Genomic DNA, 20597 nt, shown 5'->3' with positions numbered 1-20597 from the left:
GATAGTAAAAGCATTTTAAAAGCTGTTTACTGTGTTAATGTTTTATATATTATCAATTACTATAACTGTAATATCTTATCCAAACATCCAAGCAGGGACACTTAAACACCCTTCATACCGCGGCTTCGACCCGACTTAACCCAGTTCATGACTCGATGTGAAAGGGTCCCCCAAATAATACCCTGGTCCAGTGACTCGGGAATCCAGCCCAGGTACCTTGCACTACTGGACACAGGAAGGACCTGCATTAAGGGGCAATGTGAACCATACCCGGGCTCCGTTTACAGCATAGACAGAGCCAGATTCCTGGCACTTGGAGATGATGTCATCTCCAAACCCCGGCAGACCAGTACCACTGCACCAATGTCCAGTGCAAATGGCAGCTACCCAGGAATAATCCGGGTTGGTGCTGCAGTGTGAAAGTGGTGTGTCCGGGGTCTGACCCGGATTGGAACCACATTCCAGATCCTGGGTCAGACCCGGGATTTTGGAGTACAAGGGGTATTATTAGTACTTACTGTACATTTATTTAGGACACTCCACAAAGCATTGTTTCAAAATTTCTTCTCAGAGACACGGTATATTTGGGAAACTACTTCTTTCAAGACAACCAATTCAATTTAAGGGTAATCTTAGCTGTGATCAAAATAGGACAACTTTGGTTAGATATTTAACCATCATAAAAAATGTTGCATCCATTAGATTCCACAAATGTCTTCTATAACCATCAATTTAACATTTCTGGGAAGAATGCTCCCTCTAGTGTCCGTTTAGAATAACTGGCATTGTTAAGTATTTTTTGTTTGCTTTTTGAGGTTTGCTATTGTATCAAAGCTACATAGAAGTAATTAGGATAGGATTACATTACAAAAACCTTCATGTGATTCCGTTTCCTCCCTCAAGGCCTGCCTGCCGACCACTGCCAGAGAGATGTAAAAGAACCAGCCCTTACGTTGAATGTGTACACCAGGAGGCTGCAGAGAGGAGCAGTCTCTGGGAAAATGTAAAGACACAATGGTCCGATCATTGATGGTCCGATACAGGGGCATATCAAGAGAGGAAGGGATCCATGTGCAGTCTTCATCTGGGCCCTCTCCCCTCCTCTGTAGCTGGCAATGCTGCTCTTAGCGCTAGTATACTCTGGCGCTGTGTCAGAGTCTACTGCTCATACGCAGGTCTCCAGGGATATGGGGTGGCGGCCATTTTCCAGGTGATGTCCTTACTGCACATGCTTCCAATGCTGGACTCTGGAAAGCTAAGTATAGAAGAAATGGGTGCAGGGTGTGCGGTGTGTGACACCTATTATAGATACACCATTTGTCTAATATATTGGTCATCGATGGTTAAATCAATGTTTTTAAAACACATTTCAAATTTATATTTATTTTATTTAAATAAAATCGTGTTGGATATGTTTTAAATAGATGTTCTTAACCTAACTCAGTCTTAAATAAACCTGACAATTTGTGAACGTTTTTTGGTAAAAAATATTAGTTAGTTAAGTGATTAAAGGCTTCCCACGTCGCTTTCTCGAATTAACATGGTGGACTTGGTCGAAGTTGTCATCCTCCGGAAGTTGGCGAATTTGCAGAAGACTTCTTCCTTAACTTTAGCATCACTCAGAAGTGGAAATTTCCACTCCTGGTACTTAATAGCCTTCGCCATCTTTGTTCATCCCCTTTACAAAGTTCTTCATACATCTGAGTTTGATGTGTAAAGGAGGCAGAAGAATTTTGCTTTGATCATCCAGAGAACTGTGATGGACATTTTGTTTCATTGGCAATAAACAAAACATGGCATACAATAACTAGGAATTCCTGTATCCTTGTTTGCCAGCCTATATATTCTCTAGATACCAAAATTACCCAGTATTTAACACATTACCCCTTCATCATCATAAATGGGCTTTATCTCAGAACTAAGAGCTAACAGAGTTTTAACTATAAAATGAGTTCTTAGCATACTGAAATCAATTAGAAGTAACGGGCAGTAGTCAGGATCCCAGCGGCCAGAATACCAACGCCGGGATCCCGACTGCCAGAATGTCGGCAGCGCTGCCATAGCTACTCCCACTCCTGGGTGTCCACGACACCCATGGAGTGGGAATAGAACCTATGGAGGGCCACTGAGCCTGCAAGGGGCTTTGTTGCGCTCGCTTACCTGTCGGCATTATGGTGGTCAGGATCCCAGCGGTCAGAATCGCGACCGCCGCATCCCATATCCATCCCTAAGTAACTATTTTCACATCAGAAACATTTTCACTGTTGCTCAATGTTATCAACACTTAGCGGATATTTCTTTTTGTTCACGGTAGTAGCCAAACTTCTCCTTGGTGATAGCACATATATGAAGTCAGCCCTATTATATGACCATCCAGTCAGTCTGCATTTATATGTACATATTTTTTGTTTTTATTGAAATTGTTTTATATGATCATTCATCTTGTTTGGTTTTGTACAAAGTGTTGCATAGAAATGTATGTTATTTTTATCCTAGTATCCAGTTTTTCTTTGTGTTTTCTTAGCATAGTATATTATTGGAGATTTTTCGGGCACTAGAAACCTTTTTTCTTTTTGTATTGTGTGACACAGTGATAAATGGGCAACTTGATACACATCAAGGCTGCACGTGCAGCTGTCCATCATTTGAATATGATTATTTCAAAGACTGGAGAGCCTTAATTTAAAGAATGAACAGCCCCAAAGAGACCACAGAATTGCTGTATTATTACTCATTCCAAAATGCCCCGTGTGCTCTTCACTTGGTCCAATATAGCCCCATTGGCCCTCAGACTGCTACTAGCCACAACATGCATGCACATGCACCCAGCCCTCCACATTTACTCCAGAACTCCTTCATACATATCTTAGACCTCCCAATTCTCCCCTTACATAAGCATCGTACATCCCTACATGCCATGCCCTGCAAACCACCTCCCATATGCCACATCACAGCATCCACTTCATACTGCAGCCAAACATGTACTATTACTAGCTGTGTGCTGGTACTTGCAGTTCCACAGCTGATAGAGTCATAAAGGTTGCCTACAGTATTTCTACATTAGGAAATATGTATCCAAAGAATCATTCTTTAGGTCAGATTATTGTTGTATTACAAACATTAACACTTCCCCTACTTTAACTTGCCTATACAGATCCATTCTGTATGCACTATGCAGAGAAACAATGGAGAACACACTGCAGTTCCTCTTCCTCTGATGAGTAACCTGCATTGTGCAGAAGAGGTCATGTGATGCGGTTATCAGTTGCCCCAGTCTTAAGCTAGATACACATTATACAATATATTGGACAATGTTGCAATCTGCAGTGGATTGCAACAGCCATCGTATAGTGTGTACCCTCAAATACACCAAATTCATTGTTTGGCAAATTGGGTGGTTGCATTGTGCCATTGGATGCTCTACATACCCACTGGGATGATATCATAGACGACAAGGTGTTACATGCAGCATGTAACGATACATCACGCCGTCGTACAGCAGATCATGCAGTGTGTATGGCGAAGGCATTGCCACGTCACTCTGGTTGCAATGTTGTTCAGGTTTGTGCACAGCTTTAGGGGTCTATTCATGAAACAGTGAAAAGAGTGGAGAAGTGAGCCAATGGAAAAGTTGCCCATGGCAACCAATCACCTGCTCTGTATAATTTTATAGTAAACAAATTATAAATGTTATGTCAATGCTGATTGGTTGCCATGGGCTCCTACTCCACTGGCTCACTTCTCCACACTTTTCACTGCTTCATGACTAGACCCCTTAGTCTCTGCTTTATAACACAGCAAAGAAGTTACAGGGTAGCAATCAGCTGGGGGATGCAGGCGAGGACTCACCAGACTGCCTGTTGCCACCACTGGTGTAACAGATACATATGTATCCATGTCAATCCTCACATTGCTATGGACATGTTTTGGGTCAAGGGTCACACAGACAAGTCTGTTTCAATAATAAATATAACAATAATAAAAAAAACTGTAGTAGTTAGATTTTATGAGCACTCCGCATTTTTCTTGTATTTCCTGAGCCATTACACTGTGTATGTTACTCCTCACACAAGACTAGTAAAGAAGATTGGATGCAAAACAGGATAGAAATATATTTTTCACAATCACCGTTGCTTTATTTTATTAATCGAAGTGAATGTTTTGTGCTTATGCTCATAAGCACCTAATACAACTGAAGTGATTCGATGAAGGAAAGGTAAGATGCACAGAAAGCAGGGCGATAGTGATGTTGCCATAAAAGAATAGCTTTTCCTTCAAGGTTACTTGGTGATGGTGATTATCTTTTCTGCAGAAATTCCTTTGATTTGCCTGGAAACAAGCTCAGCCACAATTTTCCGCTCCCCGACTCTCTTTGGGGCACATATGATCTTAGAGCGGAAGATTCCTCCGGGTCTGACATCTCTGTTTATAAATTGAGAACATCATCATTTATTTAAGCACCATATTATCCATTTTCTAATAAGAAGCAAAATACTCAAAGCATAATTACACCTTAACAAAGTGCATTTATGACCTTATACTCCCCATACTCTAACAAGCAGAACTCTAAGGTTGATATTCAATTGTTTGAAAAGTCGGTTGGGTGTCTGTTTTCTCCTGTCTATTAGATAGGGGGGGGGAAAGACACTGACTTTTCAAACAATTGAATAGCCCCCTAAATGTTCAAAATGTTATCCTTCTACTGCCTGTAAATAAGGGATACAAGTGTTTGTGCACTGATAGTTGGAAGGAAGAAAACAGCTACAATATATAATATAAGTGGAATTAAGCTTTAATTTCCCAGATTCATCATCCTGCTTACTGTGCCTAATTTATCCCACCATGGAAAAGGCATGTTCAGAGTTGTCAACATGGTGAACTAGAACTGAGCTATTTAAAAATACTAATATTTATTTTATGATACTATAACTCACAAGTATCTAACATAAAGAACTGCACACAGGAATGTGATGAAAATTCCCATAGCACCACACCTCCAAGTCACGTAACAGTGCCCTCATCTGCCCACGTTCCCAACGGCATATGGCCACTTTCTGGTGAAGTCTCACCCACTACCCCAGAGTTTTCCAAACTCTGCCATTACAGTCTAGGTTTTATGACTATCCATGCTTGAGTCCAGATAGTTAGGTCAAATTGATTGAGGTACTAACTAAGGATGGTCATACACCTAAAGATTTATTGGGCCTAATTCCAGTGACGTGCGGTGGAGTGAGGCAGAGCCTTTCCTGTAATACTTACAGGAAAGGCCTCAGGCAGTGCCTCACCTGTGTATCCTTTCCACACATCTCTAACCAAAACTCACCAGATTTCCAGGAGTTTATGATGCTGCACCTGTGTATAATGTCCAGATGTACCCTTTGGCTCATATATTGCTTGTAAATATGGCTCTGGGGTTAGCCAGTGCCTCCTGGGCCATTTAGCTCACCGCACGTCCCTGCCTAATTCAGACCTGATCGCTAGGGTGCTTTTTTTGGCATCCCCGTGATCAGGTAGTCGCCGCCTACAGGGGGGGAGAGAAATCGCTGTGCAGGGGTGTGATCACATGTACAGAAGTTTGTGCAGTCTCTGCACAGACCAGGACTTACTTTTCCAGTGCGATAATCAGGGCTGGAGCTGACGTCAGAAACCCTCCCTTCAAATGCCTGGTCCCTTCTGCGTTTCTCTGGACACTCCTTAAAAACGGTCGGTTGCCATCCACAAACGGCCTCTTCCTGTCAGTCACCTTGCGATCACTTTATCGCACCATCCCGTCGCTGCCCGGCGATCCTCATTGCTGAGGACGACACACCTGTGCATTGTGGTGCATACGCAGTTCAGACCTGATCGCAGGCTGTACAAAAACGCAGCCTAGCGATCAGGTCTGAATTAGGCCCATTGTCCAATCTGGCTCTTTGGAATGAAAACCTGGTAATGTATAGGGGCAAATGACAATTGACCATTTGCTCCCAAACACTTAAAAACAGACAAAAGCGGTCATTCAGACACATTGGTTAAATCCATTTGCTTTACCCATTTGTCTGAATTACCGTTTTTGCCAGTTTTCTGGCATTTTGTAGCAAATGGTAATTCATTATTTGCTCCCATACTTTACCAGGTTTTCATTCCAACCAGCCAGATTGGACAGATAAATCTTTTATAGGCCCTACACACTGGCCGATCCACCGCCGAGCTGCCCGACGGCGGATACGGCCGACGGGCGACCCGGCGGCGGGGGGGCAGTGACGGGGGTACTGAATTTTCTTTACTCCCCCCGTCACCCGGCTGCATTGAAGTGCAGGCAAATATGGACGAGATCGTCCATATTGGCCTGCATGTACAGCAGACGGGGGACCAGCGATGAACGAGTGCGGGGACGCGCATCGTTCATCGCTGTTGCCTCCACACTGCACGATATGAACGTTATCTCGTTCATTAATGAACGAGATCGTTCATATCGTGCAGTCATGTCGGCCAGTGTGTAGGGCCCATAAGTGTATGGCCAGCTTAAGTCACCTGTACTCAAGCATGGATATCCTTAAAACCTGGACTGTAATAGTGGAGTTTGGGAAACTCTGCACTTCCCTATCGGCACTATCCCACTGAAATTAGGACAGTTCGGTGATAAGTACTTCCACTAAATTAACTTAGGCTTAATTGTAAACGTCTTTGTCTTGTATCAGTTAATTAACTGAGCCCTAGGCATACACTAGGCAGAGAGCAGTGTCTGTCGTATACACCTGATATAGACCTGTATCTGTGCATTTGATATGTCCACTATTGGTCAGCACATATATGTCTGATGCATACCATTCAAGAGAGTCTGTAATTTAGGGATTGTTGGTTCACAATTATTGGGTTGTATACTGTCTGCACATTTCACGTCAAGAATATTCTTTACTCACCCTTGATTGAATTTCTCCAGTTTGAACATGCCAAGTCCTTCCACATGTAGCTCGCACTTCTCTAAGGGAAAACTCAGAGTATTCTTAAAGGTAAAGGTGCAAGTGAAGTCTTCATTAATCTTTCCAGTTTCTGGCATCTGAATGGGAACAAAGTGTAACCTCAATCCCATATGTCTGCTGTTTAGTTTTTAACACCTGAAGATTAGTGATTGCTTAATATTGTTACAAGAATTCAGGGGTAACATGGGGTAATTTTTTCAATGACATACTGTAAAGTGTGACCAAACTTTATTTTGTAAATGAACCAAGATAGCAGCAATTCACTTTGTGTTTCAAACATAAACATATTTGTCCACGATTATTTTTGTTTTAAGGTGGGTACACACTAGGGATGTGTTCGGCGAGCGACATCGCCTAGTGTTTCCCCTCCCAGGCCGTCAGATGGCAGGCATACACATTGTGTGATAATACTAATGATATCGCATAGTGACATCATGCCGCGGCCAGCCAGAGCATGCAGCTTTGGACGAGGAGTCCAAAATTGAGCTGCATGCATGGCTGAGACAGAGTGTCATTAACGACCCGCGGGGCTGCGCATCACTTGTCGTCGGCTGCATACACACTGGATGATATAGTAAACTATATCGCTCAAGAGGGGGAAAATGAGTGATATAGTTCACTATGGGGTCTATTCAATGCATGTCGGATCCTTTCCGACGGAAAGGATTCGACAATGCAGTATTCAATTTGCGGCCAAATCCGACACGTTTTGGCCAATCTCGACAATGTCAATCCAACTTTTTTTAAAGTTGGATTGATATTGTCGAAAACGGGACTAAAAGCTGTCGGATTTGTCTGCAAATCCAACAAAACACGTGGATCCGCGGCTAATCCACCGATCCACGTGTTTTCCGACAAGTCAGAATTGCCGACCTGTCGGAAAAACGGCAGCCCCATTGAATAGGTTGAATCACGATTCGACCTAAAAAAGTCGGAAACAGCCATCTTTCCGACAAGACGGCAGTTCCGACTATAATTGAATACACCCCTACATCGCTAAGTGTGTACCCACCTTCACTGACAAAACACGTAAAATAAAATAAACTTATAAAAGGTCACAACACACACTGGTAGAACTAAGGATACATTGAATGACAGATAAGGAAGCTGTTCCTATACAATTATGTCATGTACTTTCATAAGATAACTATTTTCACTCTTCCAGTCATGTAATCCAAATTTTCTATCCCTTATCCAAACAACCTCTATGCTTGTATTAGAGTCTGTCTTATTGAGTTACCTAGTGAACCATTTTGCCAAAGGCTGCCAAAACCAGTATTATCCAGTGATAGACCATATTCTTCCATGCTATAAATTAGAGATGATCGGGTTCATATTTACTCGGTTCTTAACGCCAGAATTATCGCAAACTCAGATTTTCCGGATTTTTCTTATTGGCTAACCAAAAACACGTGACAGCCGAGAGCCAATAAGGAGATTCGAGTAAATCCGAGTAAAACTGAACCTGCTCATCTCTACTGTAAACAACCATTACAGAACAGCTATTTCTTCAAACCTAGAAATGTCCATGTGATGCCAATGGCCCTGAAATCTCACTCAAATAAACTTGTAATCACTTAAACTATTCTTGGACTTGGGAAATAGTCTATTACAGTTCTGCATCCTAATTGCTTATTCCTAGCACCTGCTCTTATATAATATGATTGATATATAATAATCAATTAAGATCAGCCTATGATGTGCCTGCAATAATTAAATGTATATATCAGAGCTCAAGCCTTTACTTAAAGTAGCAAAAGTAATATAGTGGCAAATATATAAAATCTCGGAGAGTTATAAAGTTCAGCGAGATAAAGTACCAACCAATCAGCATATAACTCAGTTTTCACAGCCTGTAACATAGCAGTTAGGAGCTGATTGATTGGTATTTTATCTCTCGCCAAGCTTTGATAAATATGCCCATAGTCACCTATGCAGAATATATCATGGGCAAATATTCAAAAGAGATTGAAATTCCTTTGTAAATCGTGAAATGGATAAAAGTATTTCATAGCCATGCATCTTATATAGGTCTTTAAGCTAGCTGGCCTGCCCCTGACTAATACGTAAGCTTCATTCCCCTTATCTACAAACTATATGTCAGTCAAAATAAACTTTACAATCACAATTGCGAAATAGCAACTGTACTTCAGGCTAATTAATCAAAGATGTATCTCTGTAACCAGTGAAATGTGAGAGCCACATAGGATAACTTCCTTGTAGGTACATGGCAGTTCCTTTAGAAAATGACACTGCCTCTCTGAATGGAAACACGTCGCAGTAGTTGATCAGTAGTATTAAACATATTCATTGGCCATTGGCAATGCCCTTCTACACTTTCCATGGTCTGGAGACTCTTCCATATCTAGACAGTCAGATGCATCTTGTGGTTCATTAAAGAAAGGAAGGTGCCCATTATACTGTATACAAGCCACAACTTAGTGGCATATTTACATTCATTTATTAGAATATTGGCTTGACCTCCTCTAGACACCTTTGTAAGTCCTGTCTAGTTTTGGTTATATCTAATATTTAGGTTGATCCACCAGTACTGTAACTTAAAGATGGATGACAGTCTCTGATTATTGTAGCCAATTCTGGGGTCCTGACTCTCAGGCCATGCTCCCCCATTATTGCTAGCACCATTTCCGGCTGTTTGGCCAGTGATTGGAACTCTAGGACTAAATGTACTAGCCTCCGAGTTGCCGGAGGTGCGGGACTATGTGCAAATCTGATCTTGGAGGCTTAGTTCTAGGCTCCTGTATAGTAACTACCACTTTGGGCCCCATATACAGTAGTGTAATGGTTATCAGTATGACATTGTTATGAAAGCCATATTGAGAATACTAGTGTGTGAATGGCAATAAACAGGTTGCATTGATAATATAGATATTAGAATATATTTATACACTGCTCTGACAATTTCTTGTGCTTGGTATCTTATAAATGTTACCTAGGATATTACAATGAATTCCCACTGCAGGAGGCCTGTTTACTATATACAAAACTCTGAAATACTGCCGCTCACATAGCCTTGCAGGCTTAACACCCATTATATTGTTATTTATTATATTATGTCAAGATAGGAGTGTTACAATATCAACGTTGGGTGTCATCAGCTTACAGGTGTGATTAGATCCTGAAGGAGCCGATAAATACTCTAAATGAAGAGGTATAGAGAGAGAAGAGAACTGGTTAAGGACAGATCCATGGGAAACACCAACAAGGAGGAGGGGAGGGGTGGTGGATGTAGATTTAGAGATAGAGATGGAGCAATTGGACAAATAAGAACCACAAGAGTGCAGTGGATAATTTGCAGGTGGAGGGGGATGTCAACAGTGTCAATGGCAGCTGCGAAGTTAAGGACGATGAGAATAGAGAAGAGGCTATTGGATTTCGCAGTGAGGTGGTTGTTGGTGATCTTGGTAAAGGCAGTTTCCATGGGGCAAAAAGATCAGAAACTGTATTGAAATCGATTAAGGAAGGAATAAAAGAAGAGTATTCTACATCTGCCCAAAAACATTGATAATCTGTAAAACCAAGTGCACTATGGGACATATTACTCCTTTATCAGTATGAGTATTGACCTTAGTATATTATAAGCTTAAACTTTGTGGTTTCTTAGATGACAGACCACTGTTAAGTGTGATTTATTCCACTTTTATAGAACATGATTAAATGTTAACTCCACACAAAACAAATCATGCTGTGTGCCATTTTAGATGTCTAAAGGTCCCATTCTGCTACCTATATGACCTGCCAACCTCTTCCAGGTCATATAGGTGTTGTTCTACCTCATGAGAGGTCTTTGCATTTATGTGAATGGGTGAGAAGCAGTGATGCTCGCTCAGCCCATTTCAAACACGTGAACATTACCATGACTGGGATCTTTGGCTTATCCAGGAAATGGGGCATACACGGTATGATTATATTATTTAAATTAACTAATATTTACTTTTTTATCAGCATGATTGGAAAGACAAATAGTGCATATCGCTTAGTGTGTATGCCCGATTGTGTGCTCCTGTGAGTCGCATGTGACATCTGGTCGGCCAACCAGCACTGTGCATTATAATGAAGGATGGAATGAGGTATCGTTCCATCATTCATTTTATAGGGCAGTGTGTACCGGCATTCTTGCATGGTCTGGGGAGAAGGGAAATTGCCCGATATGACAGGCATCCTAGTGTGTACCCACCTAAGAGTGGATTTTTCAGTTTGTGCGATTATTTAACAAAAATTAAATTATATTAAATAAGTGGAGCAAAATAACAGTAAATGAGGGGGCGCTCATAGGGGGTAATTCCAAGTTGATCGCAGCAGGACATTTTTTAGCAGTTGAGCAAAACCATGGGCACTGCAGGGGAGGCAGATATAACATGTGAAGAGAGAATTAGATTTGGGTGGGTTATGTTGTTTCTGTGCAGGGTAAATACTGACTGCTTTATTTTTACACTGCAATTTAGATTGCAGATTGAACTCACCACACCCAAATCTAACTCTCTCTGCACATGTTATATCTGCCCCCTCTGCAGTGCACATGGTTTTGCCCAACTGCTAAAAAATTTCCTGCTGCAATCTACTTGGAATTACCCCCATTGTGCAGTGGCTGAGGTCATAATGTCCAAGCCACCTTTCTTCTGTAGTCTCATATAGGCCACATAAAGCCTGGCTGGATGATTACATGCGTGACATTATATGACAGGGAAGGAAAAACTTGGAGCTTACCTCCACTACAATGGGTGGATATATAAATGGTATCACCAGGCACTGGCTAGTTTTCTCAGATGTCTCCTTGGTTTCTGCTATGACGTTGACTCTGATCATAAGCTCATCATCCACTAAGGTCAAAGACTTTATATACATGTCACCATCAACATTCAAAGGGACAGAAGCAGCTATAAATGTGAGATGGAGCAGAAAAAGAAACAATGAATGAAGACATATATGTATATACCATACGTTACTAAAGTATTCCTCCATTAGTAAAACATATTGTATAATATAAATGTATATTTGCTGTCTACAATTATCACCAAGCAGGTGATCAAAGCCTCAACTCTCTCTCTGATCCATTCTCTGACTGCCCACTGTGGGCCCTTATTGCCCTCAGGAGCAGTCAGGAAGTTTGTGGCCACAGAAAATCAGCAGATCACTGTTCCATTCTCTAAAATACCATACACCCTATGTAAACGCTGTTGTTTTAGCAATGGTGTAGTCAGGGCCGAAACTAGGACTCCTGTCACCCGGGGCAAGGCAGTAATTTGCCCCCACTAAAAAGAAATAAAATAAATTCAGAGAAAGAGAGGGGGAGGAAACAGAGAGAGGGGAGGAAAAATAGAGGGGGGAGAGAGGATAGAAAGCTAGAGAAGAAGAAAGGGGGAGAAGAGAGAGAATGTGAGAGAAAGAGGAGAGAGAGATAGAGGGAGATAGAGAGGGGAGGAGAGACAGACGGGGAAGAGAAGAGAGAGAGGATGGAAAGATAGAAGAGAGAAAGAGAGAGGTGGGAAACAGTGAGGGGAAGCAAGATAGAGGGGGGAGGGAGAGAAAGAGAGGATGGAAAGATAGATAGAGAGAGAGATGGGGGAGGGATAACAGTGACAGAGAAAGAGAAAGCGAGATGGAAAGAGGAGAGAAAGATACAGTGAGAGAAAGAGGTGGGAAGATAGTAGGGGGGGGGGGATAGAATAGAGGATGGAAAAATTATTGCAGAGAAAGAAAGGGGAAACAGAGAGGGGAGGGAGAGAGAGAAAGAGAGACCAGGTTTGTAATGGCAATTAAACTAAAAGTTTACTTACCACACACAGGGCGGATGTACTAATCAATATCGCCGGCCACCACTGCCCATCGAAGCGATGCTAATCACATATGCATTTACATATGCGATTAGTATTGTGAAGGACAACTCTTCAAATGGGCCCTGGACTTCCGGGTACATGGGCAGAGTGACCGGGCACCCGCGGAACATAGTGGGAGGGATCCAATAGGATCCCTCACACCAGCGCTGTGAAGAGAAGCCCGTAGACTTCTATGGGGTAACACCAGCAAAAGCTGGCTTTACTCTACGTGGCGGTACCCCAGCGGGCAGCAGTTAGTACATTTTGAAATGAGGTAAAGGGAGGTTTTAGCGCATTTCCCGTTTAGTACATCACGCTCACTGTGTCACTGGTGAAGATTCAGGCTGCAACCAGTCACAACACCCCGTTGACGCCAACCATTACAGGCAGGATCTGGGGCCCCCCATACAGCAGCTCAGTCCTCCTCTAGGGATGTAGAGGCTCATGTGCTTTGTTTAGCACCCAATTTATCCAGACTGTAGCAGACAATCAATCTAAAATCCACAGAGAAAAGCACTGATTGTCAAGTAGTGCTCTGCATTGAGGCTTTTAGGTTGATTGTAAAGCCTGCCACAGTCTGGATGAATGGAGTGCAGTGCTTGTGGAAAGGCAAAGTGCTCCCCTCTGGATCCGCCACTGACCCCGTGTTGGCTGTGGAGTGGCGGGCGGGTGTTAGGGTGGTGAGCTGGTCAAATCCGAAGCCTGGGTTATGTGCCCTACTAGCCCCCCCTAGCTGTGGCCCTGGTGTAGTATAGCTATTTGCTTTGACTCTTCTTCTTACAGGTATATTTGTTTTATGTAGAAATCCACAGCACAGAGAACAAAATGTTACATGTCCAAACACATTGACAGCTATTATGTTGCTAGTTTATAACTCAAGTTTTATTAACAATGTGGGTAAAATAAAAAAGCCGTCTGTTTTCAACAACAGAAATGAATTAACAAATTGGTTTACGGTTAATTTTCCTTTTGCTTGCTACATTCTTATATAAATTACTGGCTTTGTGTTTACAAGAATAACTATATTATTTAAAACCAGTCTTTAATTTACATTTTTAAATGAATTCTAGATACAGCTGTTAGGGATTAGTTATTTATTTACAGTACCTTCCTTCCCTGGCACCTCTACTGTCTGTGTGACAGATGTAAGGGAGGCAATGGTTTTGCCGGTATAGGAGTGCAGCTGACAGCCAGCAGTGATAGTCACTGTCTTTGCCTCATTTGATTCATTTTCCAGCAAGATGTTCAGAGACAAGGTGTTCCCAGGCAGTAATTCCTTGTCTCCTGTGATCTGTAACTTAATGCCAGGTGGAGGGGGAGGGGGAGGAGCTGCAAACACTAAGCAAGTGTCTGACTTCAGGTAAGAGCAGGCGGTTCTGAAAGTCTCTCTCTCTTCTGCAGAACCTGAATACCAAGCAATAAATGAAATAGTAAATAAAACATTTTTCAGCAAAAATATTTCTAGTTGCACATACTGTATAATGTATGTTACAGCAACTGACTAACTACACATATATAAAAAATATACAATCATGGGGCCTATGTATCAAATAAGCATTGCTTTAAATGATGCAAAGATGGCTGTTTCTATATGATTAAAGCAAACATTAGTTTTGGGGCTATTTAACATTGCCTTAAAAATGGAGATATTGCAGAAATCTACTATAACCAAGCTAATACTCACTACCACTATCCCCATCGTATTCTATGGGGTTAACAAACTGCAGTATTTTACCCAGCATCCTATACAGTGGACATGTGTGATCCAATGTTCGTAGGTAAGATGGTAGCGACCCCAGCAATAGAGCAGAGTCACTGTCCTGGCCGAGATTTTCCAAAATTTTTTGAACATTTTCAGAAATAGTCCCAAAAACTTATTGCTGCAATGTGTGTAGCAACATGCAGTAACACTTGTGAGCTAAAATTCATCCCTTAGATTTTGGGCAGTTCTCTTTCCACTTGCATCTGTCTGTACATATAAACGCTACAACACTAAAATCCATATAATAAAGATTATAGTCTATTGACTCTGTAAAGGACTCATGAAGATTTTTTGCTGCATAATAAATCATAAATAACAATATCAAGCTTATCTGACTTGGAGGTTTAAGTAACACTAGATCTATAGCAAAAATGTGTTGCAAAAAACTTAAGGAAGGTCATCTATTTTGCTTTAGCTGTTTTAGTTTGAACTAGCTTTTGCCCATGGCTTCGCTCGCATAGATGTCTGTTATTGTTCAGCGGAACTAATTTTACTTTAGTGCCATCTAATATTGTGATGTATATTTTATATTGTACACATTGATCTCAAAATGTATTTGTAAAACAATATTTGCAGTTTTTCCTTCAGGACACAAGAAAATGCTTGCTGATTGTCATAGCGAAGCAGTCATTTACAGGAAACTGCAGGTGCTTGAATTGGAAAGGAAAGTTGTTGGGTTAAGGGGTATACGCAGTGTAATCACAGTCTCGCCTTCCCATTAGACTCTCTGCCTCAATTAGGTTCCTCTGCAGAGAAGTAACTTTAAGTAGGATTCCATTGCATAACTTGGGTGGAGTCAAGTTCCGTAGAAGCATGATCGGAACACCAACTTTCAGTGTGCCGATTTCACATCGAGATCATACATACCTCAGTTTCTTTCTACTTGACTAAGCTATACAATAGTGAAAAAGCAATTCCTACGTATGGGGGGTGGTCTTCAGTATGCCGGCTGTCGGGATCCCGGCGCACAGTATACCGGCGCCGGAATCCCGACAGCCAGCATACCGACACTTATTCTCCCTCGTGGGGGTCCACGACCCCCCTCGAGGGAGAATAAAATAGCGTGGCACGCGTAGCGCGCCTCCGTGCCCGCAGCGTGGTGAGCGCAGTGAGCCCGCAAGGGGCTCATTTGCGCTCGCCACACTGTCGGTATGCCGTCGGTTGGGCTCCCAGCGCCGGTATGCTGGTCGCCGGGAGCCCGACCGCCGGCATACCATACTACACCCCGTACGGGCACAACACTTACAACTTTATTACATGTATAGAGAAGAAGAACTTCCAGGTGTCACCAGAAGTTGTCTACAGATTAGCATTGCTGCACCACGTTCTTTCTCATCAACATCAGCACTATATTAATTTCAGGGTCTAGTCATACCATCTCTCTCATTATTCTGAAGCCACAACATAGTGCTTGTGTGTCAGACAAGAACATAGTGCCCGTTTGTCAGACAAGAACATAGTGCCCGTTTGTCAGACAATCCTTGCCTCTCTGTACCAGTCATTTCTGGACTCTCACTCTGTGCTGGATTTTTTTGACATGTACTTGATTCTTCTGACCATTTGTGCCCTTACCTTGTTCTACCCTGTGAATTAGATTATTCTGTCCTTACCCTGTGTATGACTGTGGCTCTTTTTCATTAGTTTATCTCTTGTTACCACAGGGTTCTTCACTGCATTATTTCAGTTTTCTTCTTTGTTCCCTGTTTACTCTTTTGCTTTTATCAACAGAATATTTTCTTTTGTCTACATTACTTTTTATTTATTTTTCTTAAATAATTTTCACACTTTAGCCTTTATTTTTACAGCTATTTCAGTTATAGCACTTCTGAATTCCTTTAGGGGAAAATATTTGTCCACGCCGTCCCCGATGGCCACTAACCCTCCCCTTATAAATCTGATCTCTTGTTGCTGTTGTACCACCCTAGCCCATTATACTCGCTACCAAGGGTGCCAAATGATGGTGATCAGGCATAAACTACCTGGGCCTGTCTGGGGGCCCTGGCTGCAGCAGTGGCACAGACTTGCCCCCTTCGGCGGGCACTGTAGCATGTAAAGTCCCGGTAACGTTTACCCAGTGGGGTGTGACTATGCTCCAAGTGTAAGTGTGGAGTCTCACAATGAAAGCCTCCTTTAAGGAGGGTTAATACACCTGCAAAACAGGTCTCCTCAAACCTAGATGCAATGTGTAAATTCAGAAAAGAGCAAAGCTACACGCCCATAGAGTCTCCAATTAAAATGCTCCATAGAGCTATTTTATTGAAGCAAAACAGACATGCAGGATGACAACATAAAATGAGCATATTTTGCACTAAAAAAATCCCACTCTTCAAGTGCAGGTAGATGCTTGGTCATGCCTACTAATAACATAGAGAGATCTCAGAGGGTTCCTGTCCACTACTGATGGGCACTGGCCCAGGCTCTAGTACTTTGTATCTCTTTCTCCCTCCTTGCCCCCTTTGACTCCAATATGAAGGGGTCTATTTATGTAGAATTGGTACTATCTGTGATACAGATTCTTGTAGCTCTGCAATTTACTAATCTAGGACTCCTTATGGAGCTCCAGTGACAACAAAAAAACACGCAAGGGTTTTCTCTACTTCACCAGCAGGCTAACTGTGCCAACAAAGGGTCAGTGTGACATGCGCACATCAGTTTGAACTGGTGAGGGAAACGTAAAAGGGTTTCCGGTGTGACAGGTCCCCATTGCCGGGCATATAGTAACATGACCTTAAGCAAAGCCTTTCATCCCTGGTAAATAGTGTTAAGTAATTGTCCAAATGGACGTCTATGGAGACAGTGGAAAGCGCCAGTAAATAGAAATTCCTCATCATTTCATCAATTACAAGCAGGTAGGAAAGCCCTTTTTCCTGTAAAAATGCCAGGGGAAGTGTTTCTCATACTTCATGAATAATTTGTATAGTATAAATGCATAAACCGAGTAATTGAGTATTAGGAATAACAGCAGATATCCTTGGAACAATCCAAAAGAAGGGCTCCTCAACATGTTTCATCCATCAAATTATATGAGAACTTCATCCTCCTGATGAAGTCCTCATATAAGGATGAGAAACTTGTATATAGATATATATATCGTCTTGAGGAAGTCTCCGTTGCTAGGAGACGAAACGCGTTGACGCCCCTTTTCTACGAGTTCATCATTGGACACCCGTTATTTGGCAGACAGGCTCTTTACCATCTCGGCTCTCGACACCCCGTCCGGTGTACATACTACAGCCAAGTGACCTCTAGGAACCGCACCGCACCTCCGCTGTGAGGTAAAAAGTTATTTCAGCTATTCACAGCATTTTGTTATTTGGAAACTGCTGCGGCTATGGATATGAACGGATCTCCGCAGTGAGACCACTATAACACCAGCCATCAGCGGATGTGCTTTTCCATACTGCTACCTTCAGCTGAATAAATTACGTCCCTTGTGGGGAAGTTCCTATTATAACACCATCTTATGGTCAATTGACGGCTTCTCTAACGGAGGTCAGAGCATTTTAGCAAGTTTGCTTTCCAATTATTACTGAGGCATCAACCAAAAATCTTCATCTCTACCTCGTGCATTTGCACACAGGACCCTGTGATAAACTCCAGGAACCAGCACGGGGGTAATTATTATTGTTTTTGCCTCTAATGACTTTTTTATTAGCTAATGCGGAGCCTTCTGTGGACAGTCCATATGATTTTACACTGGGACGCCAGTGATAGAATCAATTGACATTCTTTGTTAGAGAGCTTCTCTCTCAAGATAACCATTTTTGCACTTTAGATATATTGTTTACTATTGTAACAGCACGTTTACAATTATAGATACAGTGTTTCTGCTTACATATATTAGAGGTAGTAACCTCTGAATTTTTAAACTGCTAATCTATGTATTGTTTGGTTTATGTGTCTATGTGGTATTTAACTGTTTGATAAAATATTTTCTTTTTAAAAGGTCAAGCCTCATTGAGTCAATTATTCTCCATGCTAGACTGCATTTAATTAATTAATCAATTGATTTTAAGTGATTTTTGGAGCGCAGAGCATTCCTTTTGTTTGTGTTTCATATAAGGATGAGACACCAACTTTGAGAGTCTGTAGATGATATAATGCCTCCTGGTGCATATTTACACGCCACAATCAAAACATGCACCAGCTCTATGGCATGTGCAGATTGTCTGTCGGAGTATGGCCCCCAATATGAACAATAAAACATCTGTATATGTAAACAATTTAGCAACACACCCATGATACTTCCATAACACGCTCATAACACCGACCATTTTTGTTCGTCTTGATAGCCACCTCCCAGTCACCATCTAGGAACTCGCAGCACTTTTCCAAGACAATTCTGGTACCGTGCGGCTCAATCACAGCTGCGCCTTTGTGCATACACACTGTGGGATGCCTTTGTGTGTACACACTGTGTGACACCTTTGTGCATACACACTGTGTGACACCTTTGTGCGTACACACTCTGTGACACCTTTGTGCGTACACACTGTGTGACACCTTTGTGCGTACACACTGTGTGACACCTTTGTGCGTACACACTGTGTGACACCTTTGTGGGTACACACTGTGTGACACCTTTGTGCGTACACACTGTGACACCTTTGTGCGTACACACTGTGTGATGCATGTGCTGTATGAGTTTTTAGGGGTTTTTGTGCAGTGTAGCAGCAAAACAATGGCGAAAGTGTGGCTGATAGGCATGTCAGGATGTTGAATTGCTCTGGTACATTTGGATCTGCTACCGCAAATCACAGCGAGTCAGATCCATAAATTGATCTGGACTTTTAGATTTATTAATGAATATACCCCAGGGTGTGTGTAAAGATCACCAAATAGCAACAACAAAAAATACTATTTTTCCTTTTCTGATTTTTCTAACTTTCCAGACAATGGGTTACCAGGAGTTCCATACCAGTCCATACCAGGAGAGAAAGAGATTGCCTGTCCCTAAAATGTTACAGCACATGGGATTGTACATGCAGTTTACATTCTTAATAACCATTTTACTTACCCTCCTTGTGCTTGTATGATGATGTAATATCATGTTTCAAGTTCTTGTTGACTGCCTTAGTACTGATGCATTTCCCAATGCAGTTTTTTTCCTCCCGTATCTGGTCAATTTGTTCCTCCCCATCTGTTTCCTGTACCATCCATTCAATCCTATCAGCATTTACTTCAGCAAATAGAAACTTGGCATCATAGGGCAGATAGACATCTCCATTTTTTATGGCTGTCAGAGAACATGGGCCACACTGGAAAATGCCTGCATATACAATACATGTGCAGTGAATAGTATTGGATTATTAAGTGAGAACATCAAATAAAGATTATTATACTGATTATTTTACTTATGTAACTATTTACAGAGAACAACATAGTGTACCTACCAACATTCCTAATGGTATTATGATTCAAACAAACTCAGGAAAGTAGAACCATAGTTGTGGCACTCAATCAGTAAATATACAAGAATAACCTTAGACAGTGGGAGTTCCAACATTGGTAAAAATGGACGGTTGGGGAGAGCACATCCTCTATCTAGTGCTGCAGGCAATGACAACCCAGTCTTCTGCAAAGCTTATAAGTTGCTGGGTTGGCAAGCACATTAGCGTATTGCATGTACTTTAGATAATTTGGTAAAGGGGGTCCTACAACTCATCAGGGCAGTAAGTAGGTGTGTGCAGAGTGTGCCACCGCACATAGCACTGCAGGCTAGAGGGTGCTGTTGACAGCACTTGTCAATTATCTGTTTTAATTACTTTTATTTGCAGTTCCCCCCCTTTTTGAAGCCCAGCAACCCCTTACTGCCCCTGTCTCCTACCCCCACGGGCCGCACCCCTTCCGTCGCTAATACCTATACAACATTCATGAACTTAATTTGATCTTTGTTATTCAGTAACACTATCCGTTATTACATTTCAAGATGCTGAAATACTCTGGATTCAAACCCAATGCCTGTGGCATTGCAGTCAGACACTATATTCACTGAGCTATCTGCCCTTGCATAGAAAGCTAGAGAGTTCTAAGCTA

The 20597-nt window shown here is 42.0% G+C and overlaps 1 protein-coding gene across 1 annotated transcript in view; it reads right to left on the bottom strand.

Annotated features, from left to right (window-relative positions):
* Positions 1–4112: 4112 nt before the first annotated feature.
* The window catches only part of TGM4 (transglutaminase 4), a 51982-nt gene continuing 35497 nt past the window's right edge, over positions 4113–20597 (bottom strand). Inside the window, exons 10-14 of the mRNA XM_063922413.1 lie at positions 19579–19830; positions 13907–14203; positions 11691–11860; positions 6903–7039; positions 4113–4422 (exon numbers count right to left, since the gene is read on the bottom strand). Coding sequence (XP_063778483.1) covers positions 4281–4422; positions 6903–7039; positions 11691–11860; positions 13907–14203; positions 19579–19830 — 998 coding nt within the window. The 3' untranslated portion in view covers positions 4113–4280. The remainder of the gene's footprint in view (positions 4423–6902; positions 7040–11690; positions 11861–13906; positions 14204–19578; positions 19831–20597) is intronic.

The sequence above is a fragment of the Pseudophryne corroboree genome, chromosome 5, assembly GCF_028390025.1.
Source record: "Pseudophryne corroboree isolate aPseCor3 chromosome 5, aPseCor3.hap2, whole genome shotgun sequence".
In the NCBI taxonomy this organism is placed as follows: domain Eukaryota; kingdom Metazoa; phylum Chordata; class Amphibia; order Anura; family Myobatrachidae; genus Pseudophryne; species Pseudophryne corroboree.
The sequence above is the reverse complement of the archived record's forward strand: the minus strand, read 5'-3'. Positions and strand labels throughout refer to the sequence as shown.